This window comes from Nyctereutes procyonoides, unplaced genomic scaffold (genome assembly GCF_905146905.1).
Source record: "Nyctereutes procyonoides isolate TBG_1078 unplaced genomic scaffold, NYPRO_anot_genome, whole genome shotgun sequence".
NCBI lineage: Eukaryota > Metazoa > Chordata > Mammalia > Carnivora > Canidae > Nyctereutes > Nyctereutes procyonoides.
Genome location: NW_026575136.1, coordinates 1,896,675 through 1,916,165, shown reverse-complemented (window position 1 = coordinate 1,916,165; position 19,491 = coordinate 1,896,675). Strand labels below are relative to the sequence as shown.

General features: G+C 35.3%; 1 protein-coding gene across 1 annotated transcript in view; it reads right to left on the bottom strand.

The window, feature by feature from the left end:
• Positions 1-19,491, bottom strand: part of LOC129495561 (histamine N-methyltransferase) — a 51,280-nt gene that overhangs the window by 8,555 nt on the left and 23,234 nt on the right. Inside the window, exons 3-5 of the mRNA XM_055303202.1 lie at positions 9,981-10,088; positions 8,818-8,948; positions 6,347-6,440 (exon numbers count right to left, since the gene is read on the bottom strand). Coding sequence (XP_055159177.1) covers positions 6,347-6,440; positions 8,818-8,948; positions 9,981-10,088 — 333 coding nt within the window. The remainder of the gene's footprint in view (positions 1-6,346; positions 6,441-8,817; positions 8,949-9,980; positions 10,089-19,491) is intronic.

The following is a 19,491-nucleotide window of genomic DNA, read 5'->3' as shown; positions in this document are numbered from 1 at the left end:
CTAATGAAGTAATTAACTTTCCAGGAAAGTACACAAACAATAAATACCCATATTATTAATTATGCATATAATTATTAGATGCTCAAAGACCCCTGGCCCTCATCCATGGATTGGGCTAAAATGTTATGATTGAACTCAACAAAAGAGACTATCTAAGGCAGAAAATGATAAAATTTAAAAGCTTAGATAATTGACATTCCACTAATATTTCAGAAGAGGGAGCAATAACTGCAGGGTGTGCTCTAGAAGGTAAATTGGAATGAGGCAGTAAAAAACAAAACCTCAGTCCAGTGAAAAAAAATTAAGATCATGACTATGTATTAAAAAAATCTTTAATTACAAAGATAGTGATTACTCAAATAAGGATATGCCTACAAATAAGACTTTATAAGAAAATAAATATTTCAATGGTTGAGGAGAAGCTGTATTATCATTCTTATTTTTATTTTTAACCTGTCAGAGAAAAAAATAACCAGACACTGATTGCTGGTGTTAGTGTTGTGTGACTTGGTGCCATTTCTGAGCTGAGCAATTATACACTTTCTAACTGATGCATTATCATAATGGCTCTCAGTGGGCACAACATATGGCGTTACTTTTGTTTCCAACATGATATAAACCAGATTCTTTTTCTCTCATTGTATTAAAAATAACACACCATGATTTTCCTCCTTCCTTAGGTAAGGAGAGGGAAGGACAAAAACTATTGTCTCCTCTGGCTAAAACCCCCTTAACTAGAAAAGTTGCATTTTAACTAACAACTCTCAAAACTAATGCCTGGCTACTGCATTTTTAGAAAAGCATGCTGCTACTGATATCATTTTAGTGTGAGAATAACTCATTTTAAAAATCTACCTCTTTCTCTTTATTTCTCTTCCTTTTCATCCCCAAATCAAATCTTTTATCTTTATATAATCAGGAACTTCTGCTTGTTCTAATTAAATGAATATTTACTGAGCTGGGCTAGTTCTGTAAGTGATACTTATGATCACAGAGAAAAGTCTCTCTTCCCTCAAGCAACATGTATTCTAACAGTAAATGCTGTCATTTAATTCTGAATTCAATGTCTTTCTTTTCCTAATGAGTTTTGCTTGCCCACCCTTCATCAGTCTTCTCTGCCTGTTCCAGTGTGTGCTCTAGTGTATATGTGTATCTTCTATATTGAATCTTTTACTCCTGTTTATTAAATTTACCTTCAAATCTCCAGAATGATTCCATGCCATCATGTAGTAAATTTTAGCCAAAACATGGTCTCTTTTTTTAGACAGACATTCAGAAGTAGTAAAATATTATAAGGCAGATATAATAAATTATTAAAAAATAACTTACTCAGTTCAATTCAAATATCTATTAAGTGTACTCCAGCTGCCAAAGAGATAAGAAGTAGAACTGCTCTCAAGGAGCTCTCCTAAACTCCTCATGTGCCTCTGACAAGAAACTTAGCACACTGCTCCAAGTGTTTACCTGTCTCAGTCTTCCATTACATAAGAGCCCTTCAAAAGCAGAGGAAAAGTAGTAGTCATCTGCCTCCTTCAGAGCCTAGCAGTGACTGACTGTAGAAGCTCAAGAAAAGCTGAATGAACCAAATCTACACAATAGCTATCCCCTGTGCAGCCAGTATGGGACTGATAGTACAGGCTGTCCACTGTTTTCAGTATAGCTGAACACACATGGCACATATGGAATATATAGCGAACCTCGGTCTCTGCATAATTCTAGAAACTGATCCCATATTTCCTTATACTATGACTAATAAATTGCAAAAGTGAGTGTCCATATGGTACTCAAGTAACAGTAATTCAGTCTATTCAGAGTAATAACTTGTTAATAGATCAGTGTCTGAGATGGACAAGAAACAGTCTTACTCATGTGGCATATTTAAGATGACTCTTTAGAGTAAGACATACCATTATCTGCCTAGATATTAGCTAGATAAGTGTTCTTGGTAATTTAATTTAGTAACTAGTTCTAGGCTTGTCTTAATTGTCTACAATGAGTACCCAATTTTCTGCATTGAAGTGTAGCTGTGGATGACAATACTGCCTTAAAGCAAAGGCTTCTTCTCAAACAGGTTTCTTCACTTCTAGGTAATTATGAAGCAAATTCCACTCAGAAAGTGACTGCAGGGATGCCTGAGCAGCTCAGGGGTTGAGTGTGTCTGCCTTCGGCTCAGGGTGTGATCCTGGAGTTCCATGATCGAGTCCCACATCGAGCTCCCTGCATGGAGCCTGCTTCTCTCTCTCCCTGTCTCTGCCTTCTCTCTGTGTCTCTCATGAATAAATAAATAAGATCTTTAAAAGAAAAGAAAAAAGAAAATGACTACAAAAGTCTTGATAATAACATAACTTACTCTGAACCATTTTGATATATGTGTTCCAAATTTTAAGGCAATATTCAAGCTTAAGGAATGTTTTCATGAGTCAAATATGGAGAAGATGGTTTCAAGAATTATAGTTTGGGCCAAGAAGGCAGGTTAGAGCAATGGCTTTTATACAGAGGTGAAGGGGGAAGTTGTTCAGGCACCTCATGTGACCCAGCGAGCATTCTCAAACTTGGTTGCTATCTATAGATTGGTCTGAGTAGATAGGGATTTGAAGCGATATCATCAAATGAAAAAATCACCAATAAAAATGTGGATCAATCCTATACATGTTAATTGACAAGAATATAAGGCAAATCTGATTGCAAATTTCTTGTGATTAAATTTGCTTTCACTACTGGAAACTGGCCATGATCTATTTTTTTTTAATTTTTATTTATTTATTTATGATAGAGAGAGAGAGAGAGAGAGAGAGAGAGAGAGAGAGAGAGAGAGGCGCAGAGACATAGGCAGAGGGAGAAGCAGGCTCCATGCACCGGGAGCCCGATGTGGAATTCGATCCTGGGTCTCCAGGATCGCGCCCTGGGCCAAAGGCGCGACCCAGGGATCCCCATGATCTATTTTTCTAAAAGCTGACTCATATATTTGTATTGCCTTGGTTCATGCAACAAAGAAGTTATTGTTATTTTTTTAAAAAAAGATACTACAGCCACTTCCATACACTGAGGGGCAATACAGTTTATCCTAGAGATATATTCTATGGTTAAGACAGGTTTATAGGTGCACAGGTTTATCCATGAGAGAGATAGAGCAAAAGGGCATTAAACTGCACCATGTAACAAAAGGGATGCAAGAGGAAAGTAAGGAGTGGGTATCTTAGGAAGAGTAGTCAGCTACAAGGATATGGGTGAGGTCTGGGAGAAGTTATGAGTAGGTGCAAGGGAGAAGGGTACCAATGAGCAGGAGAACAGCTAGAAAAAGAGTGGCTGTGGGCCTTTGTGCTAAATTCTGTTTCTGTTGTTCTTCCATCCATCAATATTGCCATCTCCCCAAATCAAAGAATGGTGCTTTGGAGAATGAGGGAAGTAGGGCTGTGTTTACATTTGGAGCAAAGCAGAAGAGGATAAGAAAAGGCAGGTGAAGGACTTGCAAGGTTTGGAGATAGGAAATCAAAATTTGAACCAGGAGCAGAAGTTTGGAGCAAACAGTGGTTGGCAACCATCATGAGCATGTAAGCATGACCCCTAGGATCCTCAGGAGTCAGGGGGCAAGGAGTGGGTGATCCAAGTCACTTGGAATAAGGGGTCCCATCATTTTTCTTTTCTGGATTTGTAAGAATTATGAGTGAGCCCTTAAGACTGGGGAATCTGGAGTCATTCAGATTATATTAAATTGGTGACTAGATCAACATATTTGACAATTTTACTTACCTTTTCAAGTAGAATATTTTCTTTACTGAAAAGGAGACTATATTGAACAAGGTTGATTATTTTTTTAATTACATATATTTAATTTATTTACTTAAAACTCTTCTGATAGAAGCAATAAAGCTATAACTTTAACATCAGGATAGAATTGGAAAGTCCAAAATAAAATACCTAAATTTATCTTCTCTTTTGCTAAGTGGTTCTTTAAGAAGAAATATATGTAATGATATTTCTCTTGTAGCTGTGCAAATCTCTTCTAAGAAAGAAATGCATGTGATAAAGGCAGGGAGTCATTAGAATCCCTTTAATAACTGTACTTCTGTTATTTGTGCATTCTTATGTGTAGGAACTATGTTTATGAACAATGTTTTCTTCTTTGGGATACCTGTCTTCCATGCTGGGTACAGTAATAAAGAGTGTTTTACTGCATACAGAAAAAGTGAGCAAATCTTTCCACCATCAAACTACATTGACTGAATAACTTTTGCCTCAAAATACTTTTTTAAAAATATTTTATTTATTTATTCATGAAAGACACACAGAGAGAGAGAGGCAGAGACACAAGCAGAGGGAGAAGCAGGCTCCATGCAGGGAGCCCGACGTGGGACCCAATCCTGGGACTCCAGGATCATGCCCTAGGCCAAAGGCAGGCACTAAACCACTGAGCCACCCAGGGATCTCCTCAAATACTTTTGAAGAAAGAGCTGATATTTGAGTCTTTTCTCCCTTTCTTTGATTTTTCTGTGTTAATGAATGAATACATAGTACATAAGAACCACATATATGCATAGATGAAATGTAGGTATGATTATCTAGAAATAGCCCTTGAATAAGCTAAGACTTATAGACCAAGTTCACAAAGCTAGAAGTGCCTCAGCATTCCTGCTGCATGTATCATCATATATTTCACTGCACCTATTTTGGTTTGCACATTTCTTGATGCCAATGAGCCACGGATTGTATTAATGTATTCATGAAATAGCCAACAGAATACTGTACTCATAAGGGCACTTAGTCGATTATCAGTTGTTTATAACTACTTATACCACTTTCTTAACCTTGGGCTGACTTTTTCCTATTGGTAGAAATATACTCATAGAAAACTGCTTTCTGACTCTGAAATACTTAACTTCTGAAAATATTTAAGAATAGACCAAACAGGGGCACCTGAGTGGCTCAGTGGTTGAGCATCTGCCTTTGGCTCAGGTTGTGATCCCCAGGTCTTGGGATCGAGTCCCACATCAGGCTCCAGGCATGGAGCCTGGTTCTCCCTCCGCCTATGTCTCTGCCTCTCTCTCTCTCTCTCTCTGTGTGTGTGTGTCTCATGGATAAATAAATAAAATCTTAAAAAAAAAAAAGGATAGACCAAATATAGAGTGGATCTTCTATGGATATGAAACATATCCTAAAATCAAACACACATGACTTCTGGATGACTTATTTCTATCTGTAACAGTTTTTCTTTATTATTGATACAGATTATCAAGAATAGAGTGTCCTCACTGGTGACAACCAAGTTTCCCTTTGTATTCCCAAATGTAGTACAATGACTTCACCTAAGTGTTTTAATTTAGATAGAGGTTAGTAGCAAGCGTCTAGTTTGCATAAGTCCTTCTAAATGGGAAGACAGAATTTTCCCACATAAATGAGTATTTTTAATTAACCAGAGATAAAAATAGTGTATCAAAATGTTCCTTGGGGGAAATGTTGTATACAGGAGCTCTCATGTGCAAAACTCCTGCATGAGTCCAAACCTTGGATTACAGGCAACAACCTTGTTTGCCATCCTTGAAGTCATTCCTCATACTTAAGAGTTGATGAATTTTGTGATTTATAGTTTTGAGTATGGAGTGTGCTATAAGCTTAGGAAAATAGAGCTGTTGTATATCTAGAATTAATCTGCCTAGCACTATGTAAACAATCCATGAAGATTGCTGAATGAAAGAAGTGATGAATTAATGAACTCAACAATGCCAGTGTTTCATTGATTAACATGTTTGCTTACATTCTGTAAGTGGTACTTATTATATACTGGAAGCAACATGACATCAAATGCTGTCTTTGGAAAAAAGAGAGTAACATAAAACAAAACAAAATAATAATTTTTGGTAATTATTTGAGAAAATCTATATGAACAATATTGATAATGGCTCTCGAAATACAAATTAATCAAACATGAAAGCTTCTCAAATATTTATACCTTTATTTATGTATTAATAAACATCAGAGAAAGGAAAGAGACATTCCAGAAACAAAATGGAGGTAAATAGAAATATTTACTATTTTTGGTCTCATTAAAAAAAATCCTATTAGCGGTATTTGTTCTGTGTTATTGAGAAAAGGATTTATATATAGACAACAAAGATGAAATTTCCCAAGAGAAAGGAGTATATAGACATTTAATTCCACTAGACTCCCTAAATTGATAGCCACTGTGAAGGACTTTCCTAATACTGTGTTAATTAATTGACTACGATCAGAAGCCAAGTCAAGAATTTCATAATGAAGACAAAATATAGCAGCTGCCTTCAAACACATGATTCTGAGCACATATGCACTATTACTGTTTTAAAATTCAGAGTGAATGTAAATAATTTACCTGACACAAGAATAATGAGCATCTTAGCATTGGTAGCTAGGAGACTATGGAAGAATTTCAGGGTAGCTGGGATATCTTTTACATAATACAGCATCTAGAAATGAAGAAAAAGAAAAATTAGACACTTTTCTATGTCAATGTCTTTGTTAATTGGGCTAGATACTTATTAGAAAGTTTGATTTTCAAATTGAGATTTTTACTCAACAAAACATTTTTAGAATTTAAAAATTAAAGATGTTATATAGAGAAAGAAAATAATAATGTGATAAAATATCTGGGAAAAGGGAAAACTATGGTATATGCTCAATTACAGCCAAATAGTTTTAAATTTACTCTTTCTGGCTTCAATAACAGAGACATTTATAGCTGGAGATACTTAGTCTCCAGTCCACATTGGGGTATTGATTGTATGCTTACTCTATATTTTGTGAATTATAGTTCTTCTGGAAGAAGATAGTACTGGCACCGTAAAAACAGACCCCATTTCATGGAACGTTGCTTTAAAATTAAGCCCTTTGCACTAGCTTTACCATATGCTCACAGATGCTTTCTTTAAATCACAGAAAATATGTCAGGCTTTGATGCTGACAGATTCTCTAGGAAAATGGACTGAATAAAGCATGAGGTTACATGCTTGGTCACAAGGTTCTAGGGGTCAACCCACCCCTTTGTTGTTTTTTTTTTTCTAAACTACCCCTTTTTAATAACTCTGGAACATCTCTGAATTCAGGGGGAGGCCTTTCCACTCAATGCAGGTAGAGCTAAGAAGTATACATTGCCAGTAGAAATTTTTCCCAAAAGGCTTGCATTCCTGGAATCTACCCTCACAGATACTTACTTCTTATATCTTATCTCCATCTCTCTTGGGCAAGAATTCAATATTCTAGGTAGATGCCCATGATACAATTTGTTGCATAAAGCAAATACAACTTAAATTATGCTCCTCTCACATGAATGAATGAAATAAAATGGACCTGCATATGGCCTATGCTGCTTCAGGGCCATATTTAGTATCATGTCACTCCCTGCTGTTCATGACAGGGATAGATACCCAGATACATAATCCATAAGATGGCTAATAATCTATTATGTGATCTGGCTAAAAAAGAGGAGGTGGGCCATAACAGATGCTCTGAAATTTGATCTGATAGACACAGATTCTCTGAGGTTGACTGTGAACATTAAATTGAAAGAATGTCATGAGAATATTAAGACTATAAAGAACAATGAAGAGACAAAGACATAATATGGGAAAAATGCAGAATAGACAGGGAGGAAGAAAGAGGAATAGACTAATAAAGCAGAGGAAACAGAATTGCTCTAAGAAAGAAGGGAGAAAAAGAATGGGATCTAGAGCACAAGTGGAGGGATTGGTTTTTGATAAAAGGAGGCTTCTGTAATAAGACAAAAGAGATGGTGGTTACAGATACAGCTGTGCTTATAAATTTGGAGGGTGAAAGATGACTTTCTATCTGATGATTCCTCTTTGCCATACAGTATAAAGTCAGGGTACCAGTTGGAAATGAGTGGTGGGGGAGGGGTTACAGGAGGTGTAAGGAGAGAGAGAGAGGTATGAAATAGTTACCTGAGGAGAGAGGAGAGCAAGTCTAACAAAGAAACACTGTAGGCTTGCTGGACAATTTAAGTACTCCTTTATAAGTAAATTATTCTGTCACTAGTAGAGCAGAGATATAGGATCACTTGGATATTCTAATGTTAGAGTCATTTCTTCCTTTGATTTCTTATAAGTTTATTCCTTTGGAATGTGCTTATGGACTATAGAAGTTTCTTACTGTTAATATTGATATTTCTAAAATATGCATATTTTCTAATTGTAGCCAGTACCCAAGGTCTATACACCCATATGCTATCCAGAAATATCAGTGATTCTCAGATAACCATCCCTATAACACCTAATGAATAGTCACTGCCTTTCTAAGAAATACACTATCAGTGCTGGATCACGGAAATAAATTCCTACTGAGTGACTGACTGACATAAGTAAAATTTTATTGACCTAAGAAATTATATAACCTGACCTTCTGTCACATGCACACTAGCCAGGTCATCAACAGAAGGGAAAAGCAAGAGGATTCAGAGAAACTCCAGGACATTGGTACATCCATACCATTAGAGCTACTGGAGCGCTGTGCTAGCTAGGATATGTCACACTCAACTGTCCTCAAATCTATGAACTTCCAATCCTACAAAAATTGATTAAGCCAATATTGAAAAAAATATCAATAACTCTAAAGGTGTTTGAGTATAAAGAACTGGCTTTTTTAATTTTACAGAGACTATCCCAGTACTATCAACATATTTATCCTCAGTTTCTGTAGATAATGCTCACTTGTAAAATCAGAAATCAGATTTTCAGTTTTCTTCCTAAAGGTAGAATATTAGACATTCTTCATACATACTTCTAAAAAAAACCTCCTTTCTGAGAATATATAACAATAAATATTTCTTACCTGAATCATATGAATAAAGTCCCACTTCTGAAATTCTTTTTTCTCTCTGATTCTATTTTGATATTCAGATGATGTCTCCTTATGCCAAGCAAACTTTATGTTCTCGAGGTTTGATGTCTTGGCTACAAGCTCTAAAATACAGAAAAGAGATGGCACACCATCAATTTTAATTGCAAATGCAGAATCCATTTCCATTTCGAATTTTAATGCAATCAATGTTATATACATAACAGATATAAAGCACATTTTTCTTTTTTATGTAGCTCTGTAAGACCAGAGAGTTCACCCTGATTTTTTCTAGTATTAAATGAAATTAGAGGTAAAAGAAAGAATCAATAAGAAATAATTATGAGAATGCTGATCAGACATAGGTTGCATTATCTCAATATTAATGGGGAATCAACTGGTGAATTTTATCACTGGAAAACAAGTTGATATGATTCTGTAACCCAGGAGTCAGCCGACCATGGCCCATGGACTATATCTTGCTCACCACCTTATTTCTAAAAAGACTACAAACTAAAAACACACTATTATACTTCCTGACTTTATGCCTGTCTTTCATGTCTCATGTTGTTACACTTTAAAATGATTGAAAAAAATCAAATTAATAGTATTTCATGATATGTGAAAATGATATAAAATTCAAACTTTGGTGTTTATTAATAAAGTTTTATTGGAACATATGAACACTCAGTTTATCAGTATCATCTATGGCTGCCTTGGTGCTATAATAATAGAGCTGATTAATTGTGACAGAGATTGTGAGGCCTTCTATGTCTAAAGTATTTACTGTGTGTGTTTTTTCAGAGAAGTTTAATGACTTCTGCTACAATCCATTAAACACACTCTTTAAGAGCAAGGATTCTGTTTAAATATTTCTGAATGAATTAATGACTGTCTCTAAGAATAAACATCAAAAATAATAGTTGATAACCAGGGAATAGAAGGAGTCAGTAAAAAAAGAAATCTAATTATTCACTGTTTGTATTTCTGAGGTGTTAGTCATGTCTGCCAAGAAAACAAATTAAATATGTTCTTCTCCCAATAAGCTACAAAGAACATACCACAGTAACTGTGTTGTTAATGACTAAGGGAACAAATTTGGGTTGATAAGCCTTTCAGGATAGGATTTGACATAGAGCACCATGGCTTACAGGTACCTTTATACTTGGCAATTTGCTCAGCGCTTGGCTCAACAACTTCATTGTTGATATGAATTCCTGGATATTGAGTCTGCAGTTTGGAAAGAATTTGAAGATCAATTTCACCTAGAAGACAAGCATATGGAACATATATTGTAAACCCAGAAAGAAATGATTAAGAATAATTTGAGGTAGTGTATTATGTCTTACTTGTACTAGGAAAACCCAACATAGATAAAGAATAATGCTCAACTGTTGCCCTGTCACATTGTCTATGATGCAGAACAGCTAGATTATATAAGTAGGAATAATAATATGAATTGAGCAGGGCTGTGTTGCTATTCCTTTCTTCATTTATATAACTTTTATTTATTATCTATTACTGTATTATGTTAAATCTAAGATGCCATTGGTTATAGGACTCAATCAACTCTTCTTTTTATATCACTAGGTCAGAGAAAACACTGTCAATTATAATTTTAAGATTCCATCAGCTGAAGATGTATCCTGAATTCATAGATGTTAAAATATGACAAAAAGTACCTTCAAATTGATAAACTAGGCTAGGCCAGAAGCATATAAAGAAAATATGTTAGGTACAAAATAAAAGATAAAAAAATATGCCAGACATCGACCTTCAAATACATCATGATTGGGATCCCTGGGTGGCGCAGAGGTTTGGCGCCTGCCTTTGGCCCAGGGTGCGATCCTGGAGACCTGGGATCGAATCCCACGTCGGGCTCCTGGTGCATGGAGCCTGCTTCTCCCTCTGCCTATGTCTCTGCCTCTCTCTCTCTCTCTCTCTCTGTGACTATCATAAAATAAAAATAAAAAAAAATTTAAAAAAATAAAGACAGAATATATTGTCTTAAAAAAAAAAACAAAACAAATACATCATGATCTAGTGGGAGACACAGGCATGGAAAGAACCCTGTTGGGTTGGGCCATGGTGGGAAGAGGAACGGAGACAGTGAGGAAGAGGATAGGAGAAGAAGTGAGAGAAATGGAAAGCCTTATGGAGGGAGATCACTCCTGAATTCTTGAGGTAAGTAGAACTTAGCTCAGAGACTTTTGGGAAAATGAGGAATTGCAAGGTCTATAGATAAGACAGCAAGATAGAGACAAAGTCAGGAAACAATGGTATACATGAACTACTGGCAGTTCAGAATTTTGGAATATTTGATAAGGTAAGGTCTCCAAGCAAAAGTTGATTCCAACGAGGTAAAATGGAGAGGGGGTTGTGACAGAATAGATATTTATTCATTAATTCATGCACCAACTATTAATTGCATGCACTAGGCTCTAGCAAGTAATGATAGGAAGAGCATGGAGATACCTACCCTGATGAAAATTTGGCCTGTAAGTGATTGCATGAGAGAGATGGTAATAAGCTTGATGGACTTGCATTCCAAACCTGTCTTTCCCACTTAATAGGTGTATATAACTTTCAACAATTCACTTTTCCTCTCCACACTATATTTCCCTCATCAGAAAAATAGCAATAATGATTGTACTTAATTTATTAATTGTGAGGGTTCGGTGAAGCAATGCATATAAAACTCAGTGTAAAAAAAAATAAAACTCAGTGTAAAATAGACACCCATTAAATGGAAGCTGTTCATTAGTTTTTGTTGTTGTTATGACTGAGTGCCTCTCTTTGAAAATATCTCCTCTGTGTCTATTGCTGATGCCTCCAATGTAAGTTCCACATTTTTATTCTCTAAGGTTATGATGTTGATCTTTACTAAAATAGATGTATGTGCTGGCAAAACTAGCCTATGAAAATGATGTTAGTTTTTAACGTTTTGGCATAAATGACATTAACAGAGCCTCTACAAGGTTAGATATGGCAGGCAACCAAAGTATAAGTCATAAGACTAGAAGGTCTGGAAGAAAGGAAATAAGGAAGATAACTCGGAAACAAAAGATGTTAAACTAGAAAAAAGGGCAAACAGCATCATGAGAGTCCCAAGTACTGGAGTAGAGCTGGTAAGGGTAGGGAGAGGAAGGAGTGGGAAGGAGGCTGAAATGGAGGATAAAAGAGATTATGTGACAATAATCTGGCCTCACCAACAGGAAACCTTTTATACCTTCTGTAATAATTATAGCTGCCACTTATTGGTCATCTACTGTTTGTCAAACACTGTGCTAGGCACTTTACTTAGATTGTCTCACTTAATCCTGACCACAATGTTATCACAAACTCTACAATATTTTTCTAACTGGATAAGGTGATTCGAGTAATTTGACACTCAGGAGATATTAATATGCCTAAAGTTTAAAGCACATTTTTCTGACTCTAAAGTGTTTGTTCTTCTAGAAACCGAATACTAAAAGGGCATAAGGAGTATTTTTTCCTTCTCTGCAGTAACTATTTTTGAAAGATAAAAAATAATAATTACTAGGCCAAAGGCTGATAAGAAAAGCTGTGGACTAATGAGAAATAGATTCCAGATTGCCCATAAGGACCAGAGGTCAATAATTCTATTCTTGCCTCTTTCAACCTAGCTTGCTTGCTTGCTTTTATATATATATATATATCATATATATATATATATATGATATATATATATATATATATCTTATTTAACTTATTTATAGAGTGCATGATGCATGAGCAGGGAGGGGAGAGACAGGAAGAGAGAGAAGGAGTGAATCTTAAGTAGGCTTCATGTCCAGCTCAGAGCCCAGTGTGAAGCTGGAACTCATCACCCTGAGATCATGACCTAAGCTAAAACCAAGAGTCAGACACTTAACCCCCTGAGTCACCCAGGCAACCTAACCTAGTCCTATATTATAAACAAAAATATTCATCAAATCTGAGGGTCCCAGATCCAACATTCTGAAATTCAGAAAGTTGCAGTAATTTTCCCCCTGGGGGAAAAAGATCCCCAACATTTTGTATCTTCCCAAATGTCAAATGTATCCAGCACAGCCCCTGGGTATATTCCTATATTGTTACTTTCCCAACGAGCAGAATATTCTACTACACTCAGAGCCAGCCAGTCACTCTTTTTAGGGCAATGATGGAGGGTACAATATTAGAATAGCAGCTGAGATGTGGAAACCACAGATTTACCTAACAACCTCTAGAGTATGAGTGCATTTGTGGCATAAACCATCTGTGCATTCTCTGCTGCAAATCTAGCAGAAATGAACGAAAAAAAAAGAAGATAATGAAACTATTTCACCAGGAATTCACATGTAGAATCCACTTCTGACTTCATAAATTGAGTAACCATGCTTCCTGTTTGCTAGGGATAGTTCTATTTTATGCTTGTTGTTCTGGTGTCCCGTCTGGTTTTATTCTTATCCTAAGTTTTTTTTAAATTTTTAACCAAATATTATTATTAGAATTTTATTTTTGCAAATAGTTTTTAAAATATTTTATAATTTGATCAATGTAATAAAAACCTGTTTAATAAATATTTATTTAATTTTTTAAATTTTAATAATTTTAATTCTTTACTCACTCCCTACAACTCTCACTAATTTAAAAAATATGTATATTGATTTATCTTAGAGTAAGAGAGTAGGAGGAGAGGCAGAGGGAGAGGGAGAGAGAATCCTAAAGCAGACTCCCCGCTGAGTCCAGAGCTCAACATGGGGCTTGGTCCCAGGACCCTGAGATCATGACCTGAGCCAAAATCAGTCCAATGCTCAACTCACTGATCCATCTAGTTGCCCCTACAACTCCAACTCTTAAAAGTATTCTGGGTTTGACAATAATGCCACCATGTACTTGAGACACTTATTCTCTGTGCTATATTTTTTTTCTGTGCTATATTTTTTATTTATGATGGACTATATTATTTCTTATTGTGATAGATGAGAGAGAGAGAGAGAGAGAGAGAGAGAGAGAGAGAGATGTAGAAATCACCCAAAATATAATACATTCCTTGGTTTCATACCCTATATAGTTTGCTTTCTAGTATCCCTCATAAATAGGAGACATGCATTTAAAAAATGATTTATACGAATGTCTTCCTCTACTAAAAGGGAGTAATGAAGAGGTAGTTCGATGTTCTGTAATATTATGTCCTATAGTATAGCCTAAACACTTAGAATTTAGTTATAAATATATTTTTAATACATCATCTATACTGTTCACTGCCTATCCAGTCTCCCAAGCTTTGCTTCTTGCTTCTTCCTCCTTTTCTAGCCATGTGTAAAATTTCCTGCTAAATTTTTCTTTACTTTTTTCCCATTCCTATTAGCAATCCTTGTTCAGGCCCATATTATCTATATCTTGGAATACTGCAAAAAACCCTGAAAATACCCTACAAATTCTATCTGAACTTTGTGTCCCCCAAAACCATCATGACTACAATCATTCAAAACTCTAAGCCAAGCAAGCCCATCACTTCCCTGCTTAAAACCTTCTGACTAATCAACTAGATAAAAATCCAAGCTCCTAAACTGAGCATAGACAACCCTGCATGCTTCATATTTTCATCTCTCACAGCTTCATATTTTGAAACTTTTGGCTTCAGGAATCTTGAATTTATTGCAGTTTTACCCTTCTTTCTCTCCCCTGCCCTCCACATATACCATGCTCTTCCATGCATTTTGTCCTCTGCCAGGAATCCTCTCCCCTCACTTCCTTACATCACCTAACTCCCACACATCATGAACCACACATTACCTTGGTAGTAATGTTTCCCACAGAGCTTGGAAGTAACATCAAAATCCTTCAGACAGAAACTACCCATCAATTGACTGGAGTTGGCAACACAGATAAAGCCTTGTGTTCCCTGACCTAAATTATTGCTTTACTTCACTTCTTTTATTCACTAGCAAAGGCTTGATTCCAATGAATTTGTTAAAAAGTATCAAGGACTCTAAAATGCTAGATTAAACAACTGAGCAGTTTGATCATCAATCACTGAAAAACATGTGAGGGGTTATTACACCATGTAATACCTGATCCAGCAGTAAAGAAATTCAAAAAAAAAAAAAAAAGAAAGAAAAGAAAAGAAAAGAAAAAGGAAGGAAGGAAGGAAGGAAGGAAGAAGGAACGAAAGAAAGAAAGAAAGAAAAAAGAAAAAAAGAAAAAAGAAAACAAAAGAAAAAGGAAGGAGGCCATTTGTTCTTTTTCAACTGAATCCTCCTGTGTAGGAGCCGTAACATTATGAATGCGTTCCAGTATCAGACATTAAGCATCCTATAAATGCTTTTAGAGAGCACATAAACCAAACTAATGTGCCAAAGGAATGGGAGAAAGTAAACTTGAAATGAATCAATCAAATAATTCAGAAATTCTCAGCAAATTCTCAGGGGGTAAACAAAAGGAATGTGGAAACCAGGACGTTTATTGTATGTTGCAAAGCCTCCTGGGAATTCTACCTTTGAGATCCAAGAAAATAGCATTTAAGGAGAAGGCAATATTTGTTTATCTCAAAGTCAATCTTCTTTTACATATGATCTCTCATTAGTCATTGCTTGATCATAATTCTGACAACTGTAGAGTACTTATATTTAACATCCTAAGCCTTCAGCTACATAATTGCCAATAGTTTTTTGGGTTAACTAGAGCCTTAATATGTGTTTCCCCTTAAAGTTTTGGAACAAAATCTGCAGTTTCCTGTGACAAATGGAAAAATTATAATGATTAAACAGCTCTATTTCAATATACTATCCTTCTTTTGGGGTTTGTGCATTTTATGATGTAACTAATTATCTCAGTTGGTTAATGTGTGAAACTTGAGCAAAGTTGGGAAAATCCAAATGTGTCAAACTGTTGTAGAGTATTTCATTTCTATTTATAGTGTCTAGAAAGATATGCACCAATTTACAATCATTGGTTATCTTGGGTATTGGAATTATAGGTTATTTTTCACACACATGCTCTTTTTTAAATCTTTCATTCCTGTGACTTTTTCATTCCAGAATTGGAATCCTGTACCTCCCACTCACCTTCATCTATTCACCTCCTCTCTGGCAACCACCAATTTGTTCTCTATAGGGGTCTGTTTCTGCTGATTTATTTTTTTAGATTCTACTTATAAGTGAAATCATACAGTATTTGTCTTTCTCTGACGGACTTATTTCACTTGGCATAATACACTCTAAGTCCATCCACCTCATTGAAATGGCAATATTTCATTCTCTTTTATTGTTGAGTAATATTCCTGTGTGTGTGCACACGCATGTGCACCACATCTTCCTTATTCACTCATCAATTGACAGGTTGCATCCAGATCTTCACTACTATAAATAATGCTGCAATGAAAACAGAGATGCATATATTTTTTCAAGTTAGTATTTTTGTTTTCTTTGGATAAATACCCAGAAGTGTAATTACTGGACCTTATGGTATTTCTATTTTTAATTTTTTGAGGAACTTCTATACTGTTTCCCACAATGGCTACACCAGTATACATTTCCACTAACAGTGCATGGAAGTTCCTTTTTCTCTACATCCTTGCCCACACTTGTTATTTCTTGTTTTTTTGATACTGGCCATTCTGACAAGTGTGAGGTGATATCTCATTCAGATCCTCATTTTTAATTGGATTATTTGGGGTTTTTTGGTGTTGAGTTAGGAGTTCTTTTTATATTTTGGATATTAACTACTCCTCAGATATAGGGTTTGTAAATATCTTGTCCCATTCAGTAGGTTGCCTTTTTGTTTTGTTGATTGTTTCTTTCACTGTGCAGAAGTTTTTTGTTTTGGTTATTTTTACTTTTGTTTCCCTTGCCTAAGGACATAGATCCAGAAAAATGTTCCTAAGGCCAGTGTCAAAGAGATTATTGTCAATGTGTTGGTCTAGGAATTTTAGGATTTCAGATGTCACATTTAGGCTTTTAATCCATTTTGAATTCAGTTGTCCAGTTTGTCTACCACCATTTAGTTGAGAGACTGTCTTTTCCCCATTGCATATTCTTGCCTCCTTTGTTGTAGATTAATTAGCCATGTACGTGTAGGTTTATTTTTGGGCTCTCTATTCTATTCCACTGGTCTATGAGTCTGTTTTGTACCAGTACCATACTGTTTTGATCACTGTGCCTTGTAATATAAATTGAAGTCTATAATTGTGATGCCTTCAACTTTACTTTGCTTTTTAAAGCTTGCTTTGGCTATTTGGGGTCTTTTGTGATTCCATCCAAATTTCAGAATTGTCTTTTCTAGTTTGAAAAATAATGTTGGTATTTTAAAAGGTATTGCATTAAATGTGTAGATTGCTTTGGGTACTATGGACATTTTAACAATATTCGTTCTTCCAACCCATGAGCATGGAATGTATTCCATTTCTTTGTGTTGCCTTCAATTTTCTTTCATCAGTATTTTATAGTTTTCAGAGCACAGGCCTTTTACCTCTTTGGTTTGGTTTATTCCTAGATATATTATTATATTTGGTAAAATTGGAAATGGGATTGTTCTCTTAATTTCTCTTTTTGCTGCTTCATTATTAGCATATAGAAATGCAACAAATTTCTGTATATTGATTTCTGTATCCTGTAACTTTACTGAATTCATTTATCAGTTCTAGTAGTTTTTCAGTGGAGTCTTTAGAGTTTTATATAGAGAGTATCATGTCATTTACAAATTGTGAAAGGTTTACTTCTTCCTTACTGATTTAGATGCCTTTCATTTCTCTCTGTTGTCTGATTGCTATGGCTGGGACTTCCATTACTCTGTGGAATAAACATGGTGAGAATGGACATCCTTGTCTTATACCTGACCTTAGGGGAAAAGTTATTTGTTTTTCCTCATTGAGGATGATATTAGCTGTGGGTTTTTCATGCATGACCTTTTTTATTATGTTGAGATGTATTCCCTCTAAACCTACTTTGTGGAGGGTTTTTTATCATAGATGGATGTTATACTTTGTCAGATGCTTTTTTTGCTATCTATTGAAGTGATGATCATATGGTTTATCTTTTATTGATGTGATATATCACATTGATTGATCTGCAAATACTGAACCACTCTTGTACCCCAGGAATAAATCACACTTGATAGTGGTGAATGATTTTTTTAAATCTATTGTTGGATTCTGTTTGCTAGCATTTTGTTGAGGATTCTTGCATCTATATTCATCAGGGATCGTGGTATATAGTTCTTCCTTTTCGTGGTTTCTTTTCTTTCTTTCTTTCTTTCTTTCTTTCTTTCTTTCTTTCTTTCTTTCTTTCTTTTTAAAGATTTATTTATTCATGAGAGACAGAGAGTGAGTGAGAGAGAGAGAGAGAGGCAGAGACACAGACAGAGGGAGAAGCAGGCTCCATGCAGGGAGCCTGATGTGGGACTCAATCCCGGGAGTCCAGGATCATGCCCTGGCCGAAGGCAGGTGCTAAACTGCTGAGTTACCCAGGCATCCCTAAGTGGTGTCTTTCTCTCATTTTGGTATCAGTATAATGCTGGCCTCATAGAACGAATTTGGAATTTTTCCTTTCCTTTTTATTTTTTTTAATAGTTTGAGAAGAATAGGTATTAACTCTTCTTTAAATGTTTGGTAGACTTCACCTGTGAAACCATCTGTCCTGGACATTTGTTTATTGGAAGATTTATTTATTACTGATTGCATTCTTTTGCTACTTTTTGGTCTATTTGAGTTTTCTATTCTTTTGGGAGGTTTTGGTAGTTTAGCGTTTTTAGGAATTTATGCATTTCTTGTAGGTTGTACAATTTGTTAGCATATAGTTTTTTGATATTATTCTCATATAATTGTATTTCTGGGTGTTGATTGTTATTTCTCTTTTGTCATTTATGATTTTATCCATTTGAGTCATTTCTCCCTTTTATTAAGTTTGGCTAGGGGATTATTAATTTTATTGAGTTTTTTCAAAGAATCAGGTCCTGGTTTTATTGATCTGTTCTATTGTGTTTTTAGCTTCTATATCATTTACTTCTGTCTGATCTTTAGTATTTCCTTCATTCTGCTGGTTTTAGGTTTTGTTTGTTCTTTTTCTTGATCTTTTTGGCATAACGTTAGGTTGTTTGAGATTTTTCTTGCTTCTTTGGGTCAGCCTGTATTGTCATAAACTTCCCTCTAAGAACAGCTTTTGCTGCAGGCTTTGGACTGATATGCTTTCATTTTCATTTGTTTCTATGTGATTTTCATTTCTTCTTTGATTTCCTGGTTAACCAATTCATCATTTAGTAGTGTGTATTTAACCTCCATATATTTGTGGTCTTTTTAAATTTTTCCTGTGGTTGACTTCTAATTTCATAGAGTTGTGGTCAGAAAAGGTGAATAGAAACGACTTTGATTTTCTTGAATTTTTTGAAGCTTATCTTGTAGCCTAATATGTGATCTATTCTGGAGAATACTCCATGTGCACTGGAAAAGAATATGTATTATGCTGTTTTAGGATGGAACATCCTGATTATATCTGTTAAATCCATCTGTTTCAGTATGTCATTCAAAGCCATCCTTTCCTTGTTGATCTTCTGTTTACAGTATGTATCGTATCCCCTGATGTAAGTGTGGTATTAAAGTCTTCTACTATTATTGTCTTATTATTGATTAGTTCTTTTATATTTATTATTAACTGTTTTATGTATACAGGTGCGTAAGTAGTTATA